Source organism: Oncorhynchus kisutch, linkage group LG13 (assembly GCF_002021735.2).
Source record: "Oncorhynchus kisutch isolate 150728-3 linkage group LG13, Okis_V2, whole genome shotgun sequence".
NCBI lineage: Eukaryota > Metazoa > Chordata > Actinopteri > Salmoniformes > Salmonidae > Oncorhynchus > Oncorhynchus kisutch.
Genome location: NC_034186.2, coordinates 26,805,431 through 26,826,905, shown reverse-complemented (window position 1 = coordinate 26,826,905; position 21,475 = coordinate 26,805,431). Strand labels below are relative to the sequence as shown.

Below are 21,475 nucleotides of genomic sequence, written 5' to 3'. Positions count from 1 at the left end.
AAGCTTCAAAACTTAGCCATGTTATTGTTATTTTTCACACATTTTACAACCCTTCAGGACTGTAAACCTCCAGCTACAGTTATCAGGCCAGTGGTTCTACTGCTTTGATTTGGAGATTTTACTAATTATATGGAATTATTTTCCGTGTGTGTGTGTGTGTGTGTGTGTGTGTGTGTGTGTGTGTGTGTGTGTGATGTGTGACATGGTAATGAGCCAGAACAGACTGGAACATACACACCACGCACGCAAACTCACACACGTACACACTTTAACCGACGGAGTAGACTGCAACTCTACGTTTTCTAAATGAGCTAACTGTACTACAAGTTTAGTAGCACTCCTCTCCACTCCTCCATTTAATGGGATTAGTTCAATCCAAACACTGTAAATAGAATCAGCAGGAGGTTGTTGACAATGTAAACAAGGGGTTTAATGCCCTGATAACCACATATACTGTTTACCATGCCCAGGTAGACTAGGCTTCTCTCCACAGGTCACAGGTGAGTTGACTGTGTGTGTTGAGTGCTCATATGCGTGTCTGAGAGTTGTCCTAGGTGTGTGTTGACCTGTGAATGTATGCATGTGTTCAGTCATGCTGCCCAGCCTTGCTATCCACCGCACCTCAGTGCATCCGTACCAGCGTGGATTCTACTGCGGTGACGTCAGTCTGCGTTACTCCTACAAGAGCTCCACCATCCCCTCCTCTGTCCTCACTGGCGTGGGGCTCACTCTGCCCAGTATGGCCGTAAGTCAGACCTACCATGGAGCACTCTGATTGGAGAAGGCTGGGAGGAGAGAGGGGGTTAGCCTGGAGGTCTAGAGGTCTGCATTGTCAACTGAGTCAGACAGAGTGACGATATTAGATGAAAGATTTAAACAGTGGTTTAGATTTGAGTTAACTGGGTGGTGATTCTGTGACTATCTCTGACCGTCACTCTTCTACACTCAGACAACCATGTTGGACCAACCTCCGTTTCTCTCTCCTCCTATCCCATGTTCCCGTGGTGAAACCCGCACGCCCCCTCCCTCAACCTCCTGTTTGTGTCCAAGTCACTGACCTACTGTCTTTGTCTCTTCCCCCTCCCTCTCCCCCCCTCTCTCTCTTCCAATCTCTCCCCCTCCCTCTCTCTCTTCCATGCTCTCCCTCTCTCTCTCCCTTCGCCCCCACTCTCTCTCTCTCTCTCTCTCTATCTATCACTCTCTCTCTCTTTGTGCAGCTGGCCTGCCCTTCCTGATAATAGAGACTAGCATCATACAGCCGTACCAGAGAGGTTTTTACTGTTCTGATGAGTCCATCCGGTACCCATGTAAAAATGGAGACACTATCAGCGATGCTGTGCTCTGTGCTGCTGGCATTCTTATTGCCATCCTCTCTGTAAGTCTACCTCTGAGTATCTCTTCTAGTCCATCACTTCATACTCATCCCTTCCTGTCTACCTCTCTGAGTATCTCTTCTAGTCCCTCACTTCATACTCATCCCTTCCTGTCTACCTCTCTGAGTATCTCTTCTAGTCCCTCACTTCATACTCATCCCTTCCTGTCTACCTCTCTGAGTATCTCTTCTAGTCCCTCACTTCATACTCATCCCTTCCTGTCTACCTCTCTGAGTATCTCTTCTAGTCCCTCACTTCATACTCATCCCTTCCTGTCTACCTCTCTTAGTATCTCTTCCTCACTTCATACTCTATACTCATCCCTTCCTGTCTCTGTTTGTGTGTGTGTGTGATTTTCATATGTTGTCTGCTCTGTGTGAAGTCATTTTCCATCGCCATAACAGCATTGACTCGCTCCACACTGAATATAGACCAGTTTCCATTCTTCCGATGATCAAGGGAGAGTGTGTGTACGTGTGTGCGTTTGTATGTGTGTATGTGAACCGCACACCTGGTTTGAGCTGTTGATGTGATACATTACATTACCATGACCCCTGTTGCCTGTTGCCTACCCTCTAGGCTTGGTGCTCCAGTGCCCTTTCCCACCACACACAAACACCAGACACACCCCGAGTGCTAGCCCCCTCTACTATATGAGACCCCAGGCTGTGCTCTGTTGGAGTCTATCCCGATGGTGGTACAATCTAGCTACCAGCTCAGCACTTCTGCTTTTTCAAACCAGGAGTGTGTGTGTGTGTGTGTGTGTGTGTGTGTGTGTGTGTGTGTTCTCACAGCTCATGGTGTGGGCAAATTGGAGTGTTTTACACATCTGTATATCATTAGTAGTGTCTTCTGTGATTCTGACACAGTCCCACTCTGACACACACACTAGAGGTCGACCGATTAATCGGAATGGGCGATTGGGGCCGATTTCAAGTTTTCATAACAATCGGAAATCTGTATTTTTGGGCGCTGATTTGGACGTTGTTTTTTTTTACACCTTTATTTAATCTTTATTTAACTAGGCAAGTCAGTTAAGAACACATTCTTATTTTCAATAACAGCCTAGGAACGGTGGGTTAACTGCCTTGTTCAGGGGCAGAACGACAGATTTTTACCTTGTCAGCTCGGGGGAATCAATATTGCAACCTTACGGTTAACTAGTCCAACGCTCTAACCACCTGCCTCTCATTGCACTCCACGAGGAGACTGCCTGTTATGCAAATGCAGTAGAAGCCACGGTAAGATGCTAGCTAGCATTAAACTTATCTTAGAAAAAACAATCAATCAATCATAATCACTAGTTAACTTCACATGGCTGATGATATTACTAGTTTATCTAGCGTGTCCTGCGTTGCATATAATCGATGCGGTGCGTATCGTTGCGCCAACGTAACCTAACCATAAACATCGATACCTTTCTTAAAATCAATACACAGAAGTATATATATTTAAACCTGCATATTTAGCTAAAAGAAATCCAGGTTAGCAGGCAATATTAACCAGGTGAAATTGTGTCACTTCTCTTGCGTTCATTGCACGCAGAGTCAGTGCATATGCAACAATTTGGGCCGCCTAATTTGCCAGAATTGTACATGATTATGACATAGCATTGAAGGTTGTGCAATGTAACAGGAATATTTAGACTGATGGATGCCACCCGTTAGATAAAATACGGAACGGTTCCGTATTTCACTGAAAGAATAAACGTCTTGTTTTCGAGATGATAGTTTCCGGATTTGACCATATTAATGACCTAAAGCTCGTATTTCTGTGTGTTATTATGTTATAATTAAGCCTATGATTTGATAGAGCAGTCTGACTGAGCGATGGTAGGCACCAGCTGGCTAGTAAGCATTCATTCAAACAGCACTTTTGTGGGTTTTGCCAGCAGCTGTTTATGACTTCAAGCCTATCAACTCCCGAGATTAGGCTGGTGTAACCGATGTGAAAAGGCTAGCTAGTTAGCGGGGCGCGCGCTAATAGCGTTTCAAACATCACTCGCTCTGAGACTTAGAGTAGTTATTCCCCTTGCTCTGCATGGGTAACGCTGCTTCGAGGGTGGCTGTTGTCGTTGTGTTTCTGGTTCGAGCCCAGATAGGAGCGAAGAGAGGCACGGAGTCTATACTGTTACACTGGCATTACTATAGTGCATATAAGAACATCCAATAGTCAAAGGTTAATGAAATACAAATGGTATAGAGAGAAATAGTCCTATAATTCCTGTAATAACTACAACCTAAAACTTCTTACCTGGGAATATTGAAGACTCATGTTAAAAGGAACAACCAGCTTTCATATGTTCTCATGTTCTGAGCAAGGAACTTCAACGTTAGCTTTCTTACATGGCACATATTGCACTTCTTTTTTCTTCTCCAACACTTTGTTTTTGTATTATTTCAACCAAATTGAGCATATTTCATTATTTATTTGAGGCTAAATTGATTTTATTGATATATTAAGTTAAAATAAGTGTTCATTCAGTATTGTTGTAATTGTCATTATTACAAATAAATGTAAAAAATGTCCGATTTAATCGGTATCAGCTTCTTTTGGTCTTCCAACAATCTGTATCGGCATGGAAAAATCATAATCGGTCGACCTCACACACACACACACACACACACACACACACACACACACACACACACACACACACACACACACACACACACACACACTCTTTGCTAGCATGGCCTCTTGGCTGTGTTTATCCCAGGGAAACCCCCTCCTTTCCTCCCCTTCTCTCCCTGACAGACTCTGTCTACACTATGGGTTTAGATAGGCAGTGTGGAGGGAGATGGAGAGAGAATAGATATAGGTATATATGGAGAATGTTAGAGTTGCAGTTTTTCTCTAGCAGGCTGAGGGGAGGGCAAGTCAATCTCTGAGGAGCAATATAGAGAGAGAGGAGAGGGTGGGTGGGCGTTACATAGAGGGCTGTGTGGGCATTCAGAGGTCCAGGGGATCCGCAATGAGATGGCGTACCGCCGTGTCTCTTGGGAGGCTGTACCCCACCCCGCCCCCTGCTAGAAACGTTTAGCTCTAGTGTTACAACATCACTGCAGGACTCTGAGACAGTGTTAACCCACTAAGCTAAGGCCAGAACTCTAGTGTTACAACATCACTGCAGGACTCTGAGACAGTGTTAACCCACTAAGCTAAGGCCAGAACTCTAGTGTTACAACATCACTGCAGGACTCTGAGACCGTGTTAACCACCTAACACTAACACTTAACACTAGTTCCTAATTCTGAAAATCACTCTGCTCTCGGTAGTTATGATGCACTGGCTACTACGGGAAACCATGCTCGATCAGCTGAGCAAACTTGTTCCAGCCTAGTGCAAGATTTCTTTGATGGCCATACGGTAGCTAGTTTGTCTGCTTGATGTTTGTGAGTTATCAGACAGATCAGTGCCAGATCAGTGCATATGGCCGTTGCGCTACATGACATGTGACAATGTTAACCCAGAGCCATAGATAGAATCTCGGTTATCTCTCTGTCTTTGTTAGAGGTGTCATCTGTCCATCTCATCCCCTCCTCCATCCCTCCATCAGCTCCTCTGTCATACCGCATCATTAAAGACATCATGTCAGTGGTGCCCAAGGGAACGGCAGGCCATGCTCAATGTGTCCATCTCTCCATTATTCATTCATCATCCTCAATGTTTTTCTCTCCATCTTGTCTCCGTCCTCCCTGTTTTATCCATGTTTTCACTTAATCAACATGTGCTTAATTACACATTGTCACTGTGTGTGTGCATGTGTTTGACCTAACTGCATGATAGTTGTTAATATCACTCATCAGAACCCGATCAAGAGTTTGTTTGTAATGTTCAATTCCTTTCACCTCTTCATCTCAAATCCTCCTCTCCGCTCCTCTCCTCTCCTCTCCTCTCCTCTCCTCTCCTCTCCTCTCCTCTCCTCTCCTCTCCTCTCCTCTCCTCTCCTCTCCTCTCCTCTCCTCTCCTCTCCTCTCCTCTCCTCTCCTCTCCTCTCCTCTCCTCTCCTCTCCTCTCCTCTCCTCTCTATAGATTGTTATAGGAGAGTGTTACCGGATTCACCATCTGAGTGAGGGATCTAAGTCTTTCATTGGGAACCCTTATGTCTCATCTCTCTACAAACAGGTGAGTACCATTAGAGGTCTGGGTGGGTAGAGACTGGACAATAAATGATACATTTCAAGAATATTCTTGTTTTAATTTTGAAGGTTATATGGTACTAATGGTTGTAATGCATCTCTAGGTTGGAGTGTTTATATTTGGCTGTGCCATTAGTCAGTCGTTCACAGACATCGCCAAGGTGTCAGTGGGCAGGATGAGACCGCACTTCCTGGACGTGTGTAACCCTGACTGGTCAGCCATCAACTGTTCCCTCGGATATATCACCTCATACACCTGTAAGGGCCCTGAGAGCAAAGTACAGGAAGCCAGGTCAGGACAGATACCAAAACACATATGCATGCACACAAACACGCGGACAGAGGCACGCACACACATACAGACACGCACGCACGCACGCACCCACACCGCACGCACCCACACCACACCACACACACACACTCACACAGACTACTCATGTTTGCTTGTTTGTTTTACCAGGAAATCCTTCTTCTCAGGACATGCCTCCTTCTCCATGTTTACTATGCTCTACCTGGCTGTGAGTAACACACACACACACACACACACACACACACACACACAAACACACACACACGCACACTGTGGTACACAGAAACTTGTATACGGGTTGAAAATGGCAGATTTTGGCACTGACTTAATCGGAACGCAGTGGCTGTATAGTAAAACATGACGTCAGACCTCAGGTTCTGCGCTTCACAGCTCTGTATGGGTTTTGACTGGCACTTCTGAACTTTAGCGCTGGACGCGACAAGATGTTTCCTCTATTCCTCTAGCTAATTGGGCAGCTTTAGCACATTTTCTGATGTCTGAGTGAGGGGAATGCTGTAAATTAAGAGGACTCAATGTATTTTGAAAGATGAGACAATGATTATAATAAACACCTCTTTGAGTCCAAATGTGCCCTTCACATTTCCATGTCATGAAACTAATTTCATATACAGTATCAATGTTTATGATCACCTTGTTTGATGTTCAGTTATGGCATGGTGTCATACCCTGGGTTGTTGTGAACAGAATGAGCCTTTGTTTGTCTACTTGCCACGGCAGACACACCTGAATTCACTCATGACTCCTTTCTATTCGCACCAAAATTACAATCTGTTTCCCTGAATTGTCTTGTGAAAGCCTAACACTGTAAGACAATATTTTATAACATAGCTAGTCATGTTGGCAATAGAACAATCTTTGAAATGATGCCCCCCTGACCCAGATTGCAATTTATAATGGACGGTTTTTGGATTGTGTAAACAACAACAGTAATTGTGTGATGGCGAGGATGCAGGGCTGTGTTCTAACCAAAACAACTTCAAGTGTGCTTGTTCTAGTTCCTCAAAAATAAAAAATAAAAACACCTTATAGTTGAAGAGCTTTGAGTCATAAAAGTGCATAGAAATTGATTAGGAACTGTGTACACTTTGGAAAGGTGTGTGCCCACTTGGAGACATCAGTTAGTCCTCTCACTTATGCTGCAACTACCCCAAATTATCCAGGAATATTCTTATCATCTTATGTATGAAGAGTTTTTGCAGCAAAAAGAACAGTAGATGAAAAATTGCTACCATGGTTATGCATTTCATATTCCTTCTGTATATTCCTATCCATGTAGGCCAATTCCCACGAGTGTAAAGGGTTAATGAGCTGCAGGATTCATCTGTCTGATGAAAAAGATCTTTGTTCCCCTCTATCCCCTCATCATCCCGACTCCCCCACTAACCCCTTCTCCCTCCCTCCGTCCTGCTCATAGTTTAATCAGACACTCTGAAGAGGTCTTTTCTTTCCTCCTCTCCCTAGAGGGACGGATGGATGTACTCCACCTGTTGTCCTCTTAACAGCTGAACACACTTCCTCTCTCCTTCTCTCTCCTCTCTTTCTCTCTCTCTCTGCCGATCTCCACCTGTTGTGGTCTCTTGGTCTGTCTTTGTACCCCAGCGGGCCTCAACGCTTCCAACACACTAATTACATACACTGACCCCCCCCCCCCCCCCCCAGCCACCCCCTCTCTTTCTTTGTCTCTACCTCCCCTCTTTATCCCCCCATCTCCTCTTCCACTCTATTAAGTCTGCAGATATTTCCACAACTATGCTCAGTGTTTTGGGCTTGGATAGGCTGAGCTTGGCAGAGCTGGGTTGTCAAGCTTTTGGGTGTGTACTGTTGGCCTATGCTTCCAGGAGTATTGTGCGGTATTTTGTGGTGAGTACTGGGTATTTCCCTGCCTCTCTCTGACAGCCTCTCTGTTAGAATGGTGAGAGGGAGTGTAAAAGAGAGGAGGGGTGGAAGAAGAGAGGTTTGCCTTCAGACCGCAGGCTTGACATTCAAACCACAAATACGTTGTCTGGGAGGTGGATCTAGTGGTGAAGTCACAGAGAGAGCAAGAAGAGAGGGAGGAAGAGAGCGAGGAGATAAGAGCCAACTTTCCTAGGGAATATAAACTGACCAGGCAGTTTGTACAGTATTCACACAGATAGCGACACACACATTCACACAAACAGCGACACACACATCAACACACACCCCAGGGATCCTGTTTTTATAATTGAGGGTTAGGAAACAACAATATTACAGACATTATGTTGTGGTGTGGAATGATGGCAGGACATCTCTTTATCTCCCTCTATTTCCTAGTTGTGTTATATATCTGTCCCAGAGTGATTACGTGAGTCAGTGAGTCAGAGAAAGCAGTCTCTCTTCTTGAGTAGAATTCTTCTGTAAGAAACCACTAAACTGTGGCTTCATGTCTTCTCAGTCATTCATGGAGTTTAGAAAAATCTTTAGTGTTTTTTTATAGTAGTTTTTCTCAGGGCAGAAACACAATAGTCTTCTGATGGATGAGTGCTAGTGAGACATTCCTCAGTCTGTGGTAAGAACATCTCTCATGCAGTGCTACTGGCTGTAGTGTGAGTAAGACCAGGACTGGAACTGCAGCTAGTAGCTCTATAGGACCAGGTCTGGAATTACAGACAGCAGCTCTATAGGACTAGGTCTGGAACTACAGCCAGCAGTTCTATGGGACCAGGTCTGGAACTACAGCCAATAGCTCTATAGGACCAGGACTGTAACAACAGTCAGTAGCTCTATAGGACCAGGTCTGGAACTACAGCCAGCAGCTCTATAGGACCAGGTCTGGAACTATAGCCAGTAGCTCTGCAAGACCGGGACTGTAACTACAGCCAGCAGCTCTATAGGACCAGGTCTGGAACTACAGCCAGTAGTTCTATAGGACCAGGTCTGGAACTACAGCCAGTAGTTCTATAGGACCAGGTCTGGAACTACAGACAGTAGTTCTATAGGACCAGGTCTGGAACTATAGCCAGTAGCTCTATAGGACCAGGTCTGGAACTACAGCCAGTAGCTCTATAGGACCAGGTCTGGAACTACAGCCAGTAGCTCTATAGGACCAGGTCTGGAACTACAGCGAGTAGCTCTGTAGGATCAGGTCTGGAACTACAGCCAGTAGTTCTATAGGACCAGGTCTGGAACTACAGCCAATAGCTCTATAGGACCAGGACTGTAACAACAGTCAGTAGCTCTATAGGACCAGGTCTGGAACTACAGCTAGTAGCTCTATACCTTTTCCCTCCTTCACCTTACCCCCCCCCCGAACTATAAACATCCCTGAGAGAAAGAGAAAGGGTGCGGGAGAGATGGGAGAGAGGGATGGGAGGGTACCTTCCTCTCTTTGCTCAAAGAAAACAATGATGAGCAACAATGATGATGAGCTTGTCCTCCAGGAAGAGCCAGTCAACCTACTCCTTACGTTCCGCTGGGAATTTTACAGCCTTATGGAGAGGAAGGGGGTTTGACTGGGCTATTGTTAAGTCAGCTAATTAGGACTTGGTGAGGGTGGAAATTGGTGAGAGTAGAATTAGAAAACAAACCCGATTAGAATTCGAAAACAAGCCATATTTGGATAAACTCCCATATCTATTGGGTGAAATACCACAGAGTGCCATCACAGCAGCAAGATTTGTGACCTGCTGCCACAAGAAAAGGTCAACCAGTGAAGAACAAACACCATTGTAAATATAACCCATAGTTATGCTTATTGATTTTCTCTTTTGTACTTTAACCATTTGTACATCGTTACAACACTGTGTATATACAGTACATAATATAACATTTGTAATGTCTTTATTCTTTTGGAACTTCTGTGAGTGTAATGTTTACTGTTCATTTTTTTATTGTTTATTTCACTTTTGTATATTATCTACCTCACTTGCTTTGGTAATGTTAAAATATGGTTCCCATGGTCAATAAAGCCCCTTGAATTGAATTGAGTGGAGAGGTGAGAGAGGGGGTGAGGAAGGGAGTGAGGGAGACCTTGCCGGAGACGGCCCCACCCAGTCTCTGGCCATATGAAGCAGGAAGTACAGGTCTGAGTCTGAGGAGAGATGAAGAAACACAGGAAGTCCAAGGGTCCATGCCCTGAACTCACTTTGTGTGTGTGTGCGCGCACACGCATGGGCACGCATGTGTGGGATTGAGAATGGCCTTGGCCGTTTGCATTCCTGTTTTGGTTGTGCTTTGGTGTAAAATATAGCCCAGCTAAGCTGACTAAGTCAGAGGGCACATCCGCTTGTCTGTTGTTTATTCTAATGGGGGGAGAGAGTTCACTCTGAACGGGTGTTGAACATGGACAGGAGTGTGTGTGCGTTTCTGTTGGGTTTAGTCAGTAGTCATGGTTTTTTTTACAGCTGAAGGGGGAACATTTATCAGAACCACAGTCTGGTCTATGTGATCTGAACAGGAATAATACACACTCACTCTTACATACAGTACATTTATAGGTGTTTGTAACATGGAGAAGAGAGGTGAAGAGAAGAGAGGGGAGGAGAGAAGAGATGAGAAGAGAGGTGAAGAGAAGAGGGGAGGAAAGAAGAGATGAGATGAGAGGGGAAGTGAAGAGAGGGGAGGAGAGAAGAGATGAGAAGAGAGGGGAAGTGAAGAGAGGGGAGGAGAGAAGAGATGAGAAGAGAGGGGAAGTGAAGAGAGGGGAGGAGAGAAGAGATGAGAAGAGAGGTGAAGAGAAGAGGGGAGGAAAGAAGAGATGAGATGAGAGGGGAAGTGAAGAGAGGGGAGGAGAGAAGAGATGAGAAGAGAGGGGAAGTGAAGAGAGGGGAAGTGAAGAGAGGGGAGGAGAGAAGAGATGAGAAGAGAGGGGAAGTGAAGAGAGGGGAAGTGAAGAGAGGGGAAGTGAAGAGAGGGGAGGAGAGAAGAGATGAGAAGAGAGGGGAAGTGAAGAGAGGGGAGGAGAGAAGAGATGAGAAGAGAGGGGAAGTGAAGAGAGGGGAGGAGAGAAGAGATGAGAAGAGAGGGGAAGTGAAGTGAAGAGAGGGGAGGAGAGAAGAGATGAGAAGAGAGGGGAAGTGAAGTGAAGAGAGGGGAGGAGAGAAGAGATGAGAAGAGAGGGGAAGTGAAGAGAGGGGAGGAGAGAAGAGATGAGAAGAGAGGGGAAGTGAAGAGAGGGGAGGAGAGAAGAGAGGGGAAGTGAAGAGAGGGGAGGGGAGAAGAGATGAGAAGAGAGGGGAAGTGAAGTGAAGAGAGGGGAGGAGAGAAGAGATGAGAAGAGAGGGGAAGTGAAGAGAGGGGAGGAGAGAAGAGATGAGAAGAGAGGGGAAGTGAAGAGAGGGGAGGAGAGAAGAGATGAGAAGAGAGGGGAAGTGAAGAGAGGGGAGGAGAGAAGAGAAGAGATGAGAAGAGAGGGGAAGTGAAGAGAGGGGAGAAGAGATGAGAAGAGAGGGGAAGTGAAGAGAGGGGAGGAGAGAAGAGATGGGAAGTGAAGAGAGGGGAGGAAAGAAGAGATGAGAAGAGAGGGGAAGTGAAGAGAGGGGAGGAGAGAAGAGATGAGAAGAGAGGGGAAGTGAAGAGAGGGGAGGAGATAAGAGATGAGAAGAGAGGGGAAGTGAAGAGAGGGGAGGAGAGAAGAGATGAGAAGAGAGGGGAAGTGAAGAGAGGGGAGGAGAGTTGAGATGAGAAGAGAGGGGAGGAGAGAAGAGATGAGAAGAGAGGGGAAGTGAAGAGAGGGGAGGAGAGAAGAGATGAGAAGAGAGGGGAAGTGAAGAGAGGGGAGAAGAGATGAGAAGAGAGGGGAAGTGAAGAGAGGGGAGGAGAGAAGAGATGAGAAGAGAGGGGAAGTGAAGAGAGGGGAGGAGAGAAGAGATGAGAAGAGAGGGGAAGAGAAGAGAAGAGAGGGGAAGTGAAGAGAGGGGAGGAGAGAAGAGATGAGAAGAGAGGGGAAGTGAAGAGAGGGGAGGAGAGAAGAGATGAGAAGAGAGGGAAGGAAGGAGAAGGGAAGATATGAGAGTAGAGGAGAAGAGAGGAGAGGAGAACACAGTCCGTCATTTGTCATACTACTTCCTAAAGGCACTCATCTCAGTAATATCCCACAATATAGTTCACACTTATTCACTTTTACAAAGGAATTTCTCCTGATGGTATACAGATCTACATATCGGCTTCAGATGTTTACTATAAATCTGTCTGTGTAAGATCAAACGCCTACTGCTCAATGTCTTTCTGTGGTCATGCATTAAAAATAATAACCCCTTTTTCTCTCTCTTTCTCCCTTTTTCCATCCCTCCATCAGTTTTATCTCCAGTCCAGGTTCACCTGGCGAGGTGCCCGTTTGCTCCGCCCCCTCCTCCAGTTCACGCTGCTGATGATGGCATTCTACACCGGCCTATCACGCGTTTCCGACCACAAGCACCACCCCACAGACGTACTGGCCGGCTTTGTACAGGGCGCCCTGGTGGCCTACTGCATAGTGAGTACACACACACACACACACACACACACACACACACACACACACACACACACACACACACACACACACACACACACACACACACACACACACACACACACACTGAATGTACAAACATTAAGAACACCTTCCTAATATTGAGTTGCAACCCTCCCCCTTATGCCTTCAGAACTGCCTTAATTTGTCAGGGCATGGACTTTACAAGGTGTCGAAAGCGTTTCACAGGGGTGCTGGCCCATGTTGACGCCAATGCTTCCCACAGTGTCAAGTTGGCTGGATGTCCATTGGCTGGTGGACCATTCTTGATACACACTAGAAACTGTTGAGAGTTGAAAACCAAGCAGTATTGCAGATCTATATATCTACAGTGCCTTCGGAAAGTGTTCAGACCCCTTGACTTTTTCCACATTTTGTTACGTTACAGCCTTATTCTAAAATGTATTAATTAAATCAAAATCTTCATCAATCTACACACAATAACACATAATGACAAAACGAAAACAGGTTTTTAGATGTTTTTGCTAATTTATTAAAAGTAAAAAACAAAAGTACCTTATTTACATACATATTCAGACCCTTTGCTATGAGACTCGATATTGAGCTCAGGTGCATCATCCTTGCCATGTTTCTACGACTTGATTGGAGTCCACCTGTGGTAAATTCAATCGATTGGACATGATTTGGAAAGGCACACACCTGTCTGTATAAGGTCCCACAGTTGACAGTGTATGTCAGAGTAAAAACAAAGCCATGAGTTCAAAGGAATTGTCCATGGAGCTCTGAGACAGGATTGTGTTGAGGCACAGATCTGGGGAAGGGTACCAAAACATTTCTTCAGCATTGAAGTTCCCCAAGAACACAGTGGCCTCCATCATTCTTAAATGGAAGAAGTTTGGAACCACCAAGACTCTTCCTAGAGCTGGCCACCCAACCAAACTGAGCAATTGGGGAAGAATGGCTTTGGTCAGGGGGGTGACCAAGAACCTGATGGTCACCCTGACAGAGCTCCAGAGTTCCTCTGTGGAGATGGGAGAACCTTCCAGAAGGACATCTCTGCAGCACTCAACCGATGGAAGCCACTCCTCAGTAAAAGGCACATGATGCCCCGCTTGGAGTTTGCCAAAAGGCACATAGACTCTCAGACCATGAGAAACAAGATTCTCTGGTCTGATGAAACCAAGATTGAATTATTTGGCCTGAATGCCAAGCGTCACGTCTGGAGGAAACTTGGCACCATCCCTATGGTGAAGCATGATGGAGACAGCATCATGCTGTGTGGGTGTTTTTCAGTGGCAGGGACTGGGAGACTAGTCAGGATCGAGTCAAAGATGAACGGATTCAACAAAGTACTGAGTGAAGGGTCTAAATACGTACAGTATGTAAATGTGATATTTCTGTTTATCTTTCTAATAAATTAGCAAACATTTCTAAAACGTTGTAATTATAGGGTATTGTGTGTAGCTTGCTGAGGGAAAAAAAACAATTTAATACATTTTAAAATAAGGCTGTAACCTAAGAAAATGTGATTCGGTCTTATGTAACAAAATTAGACATTTAGTTTTTTACACTGGATAAAAGTAGAGGCTCAGAGCTACAAAATGGTATATCATACACTGCATTTTTGAGTAACAATGGGAAAGTTATTCTGCTTTGAAAGTTGATAAACTTGTAAACTCACTTTTGAGAAAATGGCCTTTGAATGTTTTGGTATCTATGGAAGAGCTCTTCTTTGTCTACACCCATTCAGAATCGTTCACACCCTCTTAAGCTTTAGCCCCACGAGATTCTCGTTTTGGCTCTCGGAGCGTTCAGACAGCACACTTAACGCTCTGAACAATGATTTGTTTACCTCTGGATTACATGAAAACAGCCATACCAGCACTGCTGGCAACAATTTCATTACACTTTTTTTGCTGACGTTTACTGACACCAGCCATATTCAACGGATGTTGTACACTTTATCTTAATACAATGAACCTAGCTAGGTAAATAACGTAAAAGATCACACATGTAACGTTAGCTAACGAGCCAGCCAGCTAACGTTAGCGAGTTAAACTACATAGTGTCAAATCATGTCATTACTAGCCTGCATGAATCTGCTGGGAGCTAACCAACCAGGTTCAATGTTAGCTAGCTAACATTAGGCTCTAACTAGCAAAGCAAATGGTTCTGGGATATGAATAATAACGTCATACACGTAACGTTAGCTAGGGAGCCAGCCAGCTAACGTTAGCTAGCTAGCTAACAGTAGACTTTAGCTTGAAATGAAACCACTTTCTGTCAAAATGAGAAACGTCTAAGATCTGAAAATGTAGCTAGCTAACGTTAGACTATACATCAACATGCATGATGGATGAGTCTCCCTGTCATGGATGCCATGCCACGGTTGGCCTTAGTTTGAAGATGTAATCTGTAGACAGGTGTTTTCTCCATCTATTTAGCTATCATACTCTAATTCCACTGATTTCAAAACTCGATCCTCCAGAAAGTGGAGATCAACACTTATGCAGCTCCACTACACGATAATAATCCAAATAACTTCACATATCTTCATTGTAAAGGGTTTAAACACGGTTTCCCATGATTGTTCAATGAACCATAAACAATTAATGAACATGCACCTGTGGAACAGTCATTAAGACACTAACAGCTTACAGACGGTAGGCAATTAAGGTCACAGTTATGAAAACTTAGGACACTAAAGAGGCCTTTCTACTGACTCTGAAAACACCAAAAGAAAGATGCCCAGGGTCCCAGCTCATCTGCGTGAACGTGCCTTAGGCATACTGCAAGGAAGCATGAGGACTACAGATGTGGCCAGGGCAATAAATTGCAACATCCGTACTGTGAGACGCCTAAGACAGCGCAACAGGGAGACAAGACAGACAGCTGATCGTTCTCGCAGTGGCAGACCACGTGGAACAACACCTGCACAGGAACGGTACGTCCAAACATCACACCTGCAAGACAGGTACAGGATGGCAACAACAACTGCCCGAGTTACACCAGGAACGCACAATCCCTCCATCAGTGCTCAGACTGTCTGTAATAGGCTGAGAAAGGCTGGACTGTTGTAAGGCAGGTACTCGCCAGACATCACCGGCAACAATGTCGCCGATGGGCACAAACACACCGTCGCTGGATCAGACAGGACTGGCAAAAAGTGCTCTTCACTGACGAGTCACAGTTTTGTCTCACCTTGGTTCGGATTCGCGTTTGTCGTCGAAGGAATGAGCGTTATACCGAGGCCTGTACTCTGGAGTGGGATCGATTTGGAGGGAAGGGTCCATCATGGTCTGGGGCGGTGTGTCACAGCATCAACGGACTGAGCTTGTTGTCATTGCAGGCAATCTCAACGCTGTGCGTTACAGGGAAGACATCCTCCTCCCTCATGTGGTACCCTTCCTGCAAGCTCATCCTGACATGACCCTCCGGGTTGACAATGTCACCAGCCATACTGCTTGTTCTGTGCGTGATTTCCTGCAAGACAGGAATGTCAGTGTTCTGCCATGGCCAGCAAAGAGCCCGGATCTCAATCCCATTGAGCATGTTTGGGACCTGTTGGATCGGAGGGTGAGGGCTTGGGCCATTCCCCCCAGAAATGTCCGGGAACTTGCAGGTGCCTTGGTGGAAGATTTCTTTTTTTGCTGAGTTTATATGGATGAGCAATGACAGAGCGGCATAGGCAAGATGCAGTAGATGGTATAAAATGCAGTATATACATATGAAATGAGTAATGCAAGATATGTAAACATTATTAAAGTGCCACTATTAAAGTGACTAGTGATCCATTTATTAAAGTGGCCAATGATTTCAAATCTGTATGTAGGAAGCAGCCTCTCTGTGCTAGTGATGGCTGTCTAACAGTCTGATGACCTTGAGATAGAATCTGTTTTTTGTCTCTCTGTCCTGGAGGGCAGGTAGTTTGTGTGGGACGCTGTGTTCTCTGTACACCAGTAGCCACAGGTCGAGCCATGCCTGTTAGGTTTAGGCACGCTCACCTACTTCCTGCCATATCACGATGTAATGTCCTGTCTGACTGAGTGTATTCATGAGTCACATGGTGTGACAGAGGACTCTAAACATGACTGGTAGTGTTATTAAAAACTGTATTATGATGGAAATCTCTGTAGGGAAAATACATACCTGTCCCAGGCTGTACTCAGTGATGGATCTGATAAAGGGAGGACTTCCCTGAGACAGTATCCCCCTTTAAATGTTCCACTGGCATGTTTCCAGTAGGGCCACATTAAGGAGCGCACAGTCCTCCATCCCCTGGTGTATGTTGCTGAGTCTGCATTTCTTACACACTATGCTGGGAGGTGGTGTGTTTGTGTGCGTGCATGCTTGTGTGTGTGTGTGTGTGTGTGCACAGGAAGCCTCGTGCTGTGATGAGGCCTCAGCCAGCCAGGGGTCAGGGGTTAGAGGTCAGAGGTGGTCAGCAGGTGGACAAGGCCTGCTGTGATTGGATGCCTATGTCCTTGTGAGAACAACGGTTTGGAATGCTGCCCACGTCTTTAACTGTAGTGGTCAGAAACACTGTATGATAGCATTCACCACTCTGCTCACAACACTGCTACACACACACTACATATATGAATTCACATTTGTATGCATGAACTCACTCACGCACGCATACAGACACACACAGACACACACAGGGCCTGTTGTTCTAGTGAAGTATCTTTGTTTTATTGAGCTGACAGGGTCTATTATGGGTCTCCCTATAATGATGTCATGACTCAGTCAAAGGTCATTATTAAAGATCGTTAAAGGTCATGCTCTGACAGCAAGCTGTCTGTAATCTGTCCCATGACCTCTATATCTGTCCCCCCTCTGTCCCTCAGCTCAGCCTGTTTGGATGCGTGGGAGAAGGAGAGAAGGAGGGAGAAAGAGGGAGAGGAGAGAGGGGATGAATTAGAGAGAGAATGAGAGGGTGGAAGAGACTATGCTGTTGCTAAGAGCCTTTTCCATAGGCCCACTTCCTGCCCAACCTGCCCGCTTTCCTGTTTGGCCAATGATGTCATCAGGAGTCCCATATCTCTTCCTTCCCTCTCAGGAGACTCGGGAGTAGGAAGAGGGTGGAGTGAGGGGGAGGGAGCAGAGGACTGAAGAGAGAGGAGAGGGCGATGAACTCAGGAAGAGGCTGGCATTTGGTTTCTCTTCCTCCCTCTGCCTCTCAAGTCCCACTCTAGAGTACAGTGAGCTCACTACATGAGGGGGAGACAGTGGGAGAAAGAGGGCTGAGGAAAGGGGTGAGGAAAGGAGACCCATCTTAAGCCTGACTCCCTTTGTTCTAGTCCAGTAATGATGATGATGGTGATGATGATGTAGGGTTGTGTTCACTGTGAGCCATAGTCAGTAATTTCCTCTGGTCAAATGAATCACTCTAGCTGATTATTATGTGTAGGTATAGTACTTTAACATGTCTCTCTCCCCCACCCAGGTGTTCTATGTATCTGACCTGTTCAAGCCGCAGGAGAAGCCTGCCTCGCCCCCTCCCTCCCCCATCAAGAAGGAGCTCCTCCCCCCTGCTGACATCATCGAGCGGAACAACCACCACAACATGGTGTGAGACAGGCTCCTCGGTCAGGGGAAGGGGCCTATCACAGCATTTCTCACCGCCCATTGGACAGTAGAATGTAGCGACCAGAGAGACTATGGTCGCGTCTCAAATCACACTCCGCTTTTTATATAGTGCACTCCTTATCACACCCGCTGGTGCAAAGTAGTGCACTACTTAGGGAGTAGTGCTTTATTTGAGTCCTGCCCTGCAGAAACCACTATCCAGACTCTTTACTACTATTGTTATTACTACTACTTTGAGCCCAAGTTAGAGCAAAAAGAAAAGAATGAAAAGCTAAAAGACAAGAAGTTAGAGACAGACAGACAGACAGACAGACAGACAGCAGTGCAGAGCCGTTGAAACGAACACATTGTATCCACACAAAGGGGAAATAAATGTTAAAAAATAAATGAATGAATGAAGGAGAAAAAGACAGACATATTAGCTGTCTCTGTCTGTGGCCTTGACATAGGATAACAACTTCCTTAGTAATAGGAACTATATTACTGCAATATTACTAGCACATGACACATCTAGTATATGAGTAACAATATAGAGTAGAATAACTTACAGCACTATAATCCAGTTCACTGTCGATTATCACCACTCACCACAGGATGGACCAGCTATAAGAACGCTTGTTGATGCTTACGTAGAAGGTTGAAGTTAACCTGTAACTAGTTAACTTGTCCAATGCCAGCTACTGACTACTACAACAGAAGGAAGAGACCTGGAGAGGAACCTGACACACTTTAAGGACAAAAAAAGATCCTTATAAAAATCTAATGAAATCCACCTCTAGCTTCTAACTCCAGGTATAGAAGTTTAGAATAGTCCAGTTGTCAGCTCAACAAGCCTCTTATAACTGCCCCTTTGAGTAGCCTAACCTGAGATGATGCTTTCTGAAAGAGGGGGGGTGAGATGAAGAAGGGTTTCATGAACGATGGAGGGTAAAGGAGGGATATTGATTAGTATTAGTTTGGGGGTGGTGGGGAAGAATGGAGGGAGGGGGAGGTAAATATCTCTCAGTCACCTGTCACTCGGTGTGGGGGTGTGGCTGTGCCACACTGCCATCTGATTAGCTGCATAGGTGGGGGTGTGGTCTGTTGCCATGGAAGTAGGGTTGATTGACAACTAAGCTGTCACATAATTATGGGATAGGGGCTCTTTCCGCTGGCAGGGAGGGGCTCTGGCCCACCCAATCATTCATTGGCAGTATGTGTGTGTCCTGTGTGTCACTGTGTGTGTCTGTGTGTCCACTCTGTGTGTTTTGTGTGTGTGTGTGATGTGTTAGGGTTTGCATGTCTTGTGTATTTGTGAGTGTGATTGTGTCTGTGTCTGTGTGTGTTTTGATTCATCCTCCTGGTAGTGTGTGTAGCATGAACCCCCCTCACACACACCATTGTCTGTGCCAAGAGTGTGTACCACTATGTTTGCGTGTGTTTGTGTACATGTGTGTTAGAGAGGGCCAGGGGTGGAGGGCTGAGGCCCTGTCCGGAGAATATTAGAAAACTGTGGATTGAATATTTTTATTTTCTGCTATGATGGATCTTTAACATGTTCAGTGCTAGTCCAGTAATGTAATTAACAAACCTATCCCCATCAGCCATTTTATTTTACAGTTCAGTTTACTTAGGAGAAATCTCAAGTGGCCCACTATTGCCTATAGCAGGGTTTCCCAAACTCGGTCCTGGGCCCCTCTGGGTGCACGTTCTGGTTTTTGCTCACACAGCTGATTCAAATAACCAACTCAACTTTGATTTATTTGAATCAGCGGTGGGGGGGGGGGGGGATGCGGGACCCTGCCCCGTGGAATGCTCTTCTTACTAAAATAAGTACACTAGATACGGAATAGGGTGCCATTTTGGACAGAGCCTAAGACGTCTTCTCAACATCACCACTTTCTAATCACTTTTAGTCCGTCCTATCATTTAAGAAAACTATTTTCTTTTCATTTTATAAATATATAAATAATGTATAGTTCACTAAAATTAACTGTGTAAGATATAATTTCTTATGTTTAGCTATTGTCCACTATGAAACCACAACCTGTGTTATCTACCAAGTGCTGCTTAAAAAGCATTGATTGACAGATTTTTGTATTTAGTTAACTAAAATATTGTAGATTTGTGATAGTATGTTTTTAATACACATTGAAAACAAACACACCTACACGTTTATTAAAATTCACTATCAGTATTTTTGTATTGTCTCGTTTTGTATAAAATAAGTATTAGCAAAAAAAATGTCCTGCTAAATGTACTTAGCTCTACTACATGTGGTTTTAAATAAAAAGCCCATTATGAACACAACTGTGTGGAGTCTTGTCTTGACTGTATGGTTTTACAGTATATTGATGATCTGTAGTGTTAGTTTCATGTCTCAACTGGGTCTCAGGAAAATAGGGTAACACAGTGTTGTTCATGACAACATTTCCATATAACACGTTTCCAAACTTGACCAGAATGTTATAAAAGCTTAGGTCAACTGGAACAACTTAAAAAGTATATTTGCCTGTCATGACCTATATATTTCTTAACATTTTGACATAGTGTGGTCAGATATTGACAACACTCTTATGGATGTGTCATGATTGAACAACACTTTAAGTAAGGTGTTAGCGAAAGTAGTACAGTATTCCACGCACACCTAACTTGGCACAGGAGCTGGACTCAAGTGAAGAACCTCCCATTTTCAAAGATAGTGTTTATACTTTTCTTGAAGGGAAATGTCTTAGTACAGACACCACCATCAGTTTCACTCAGACACAGACACCCTGGCAAACAGGCTTCAAGTACTGTAATTGTAAGTACTTAGGTCATATGGATGTTTAGGTCATACGGGTGTAACTTGCACTCACACATACACAGTGAACTCGACAGGGCTCAGAGGAGTTGACATCACACTTTGGCAGAGCAGAGCATGTGTGTTTGAGACGGCAGAATATGTGACGGAGTCAGAAACATGCGATGTCATTTTCTCTGCAGTAAAGTCTGTTTTCAGTTGAGGAGAGAGTTCTCTGAAGACAACTGAACATAATAGATATGGTATTAGAACCCAGGTTCTGAGAGGACAGTGCGGTATTAGAACCCAGGTTCTGAGATGAAAGTGTGGTGTTAGAACCCAGGTTCTGAGAGGACAGTGTGGTGTTAGAACCCAGGTCCTGAGAGGGCAGTGCGGTATTAGAACCCAGGTTCTGAGAGGACAGTGTGGTATTAGAACCCAGGTTCTGAGAGGACAGTGTGGTATTAGAACCCAGGTTCTGAGAGGACAGTGTGGTATTAGAACCCAGGTTCTGAGAGGACAGTGTGGTATTAGAACCCAGGTTCTGAGAGGACAGTGTGGTATTAGAACCCAGGTTCTGAGAGGACAGTGTGGTATTAGAACCCAGGTTCTGAGAGGACAGTGTGGTATTAGAACCCAGGTTCTGAGAGGACAGTGTACCATAACCTTCCACCACTCACCTCCATCCATCTAACATGTTTTTTTTTTCAGACCAAACAAAAGACAACACCAGTCTAAACACATCTAATCTACCAGCTCTCACAGTCTCACATCAGAATTAGACTTTTCAACGTAGAATTTTCAAACGTCAAATTTCGAGGTTGTTCCGAACGTCAATTTCAGGCA

At 45.0% G+C, this 21,475-nt stretch overlaps 1 protein-coding gene across 2 annotated transcripts in view; it reads left to right on the top strand.

The window, feature by feature from the left end:
* LOC109902694 (phospholipid phosphatase 3-like) overlaps window positions 1–20,157 on the top strand; it is a 39,470-nt gene extending 19,313 nt beyond the window's left edge. Inside the window, exons 2-7 of one of the 2 annotated variants that reach the window (XM_031785897.1) lie at window positions 1,218–1,375; window positions 5,409–5,501; window positions 5,620–5,807; window positions 5,976–6,033; window positions 12,100–12,276; window positions 17,726–20,157. In XM_031785897.1, the coding sequence (XP_031641757.1) occupies window positions 1,218–1,375; window positions 5,409–5,501; window positions 5,620–5,807; window positions 5,976–6,033; window positions 12,100–12,276; window positions 17,726–17,854 (803 nt within the window). In that variant the 3' untranslated portion in view covers window positions 17,855–20,157. Of the gene's footprint in view, window positions 1–590; window positions 746–1,217; window positions 1,376–5,408; window positions 5,502–5,619; window positions 5,808–5,975; window positions 6,034–12,099; window positions 12,277–17,725 lie in introns of both variants that reach the window. The other variant, XM_031785898.1, reaches the window with a different exon arrangement.
* Window positions 20,158–21,475: the final 1,318 nt, after the last annotated feature.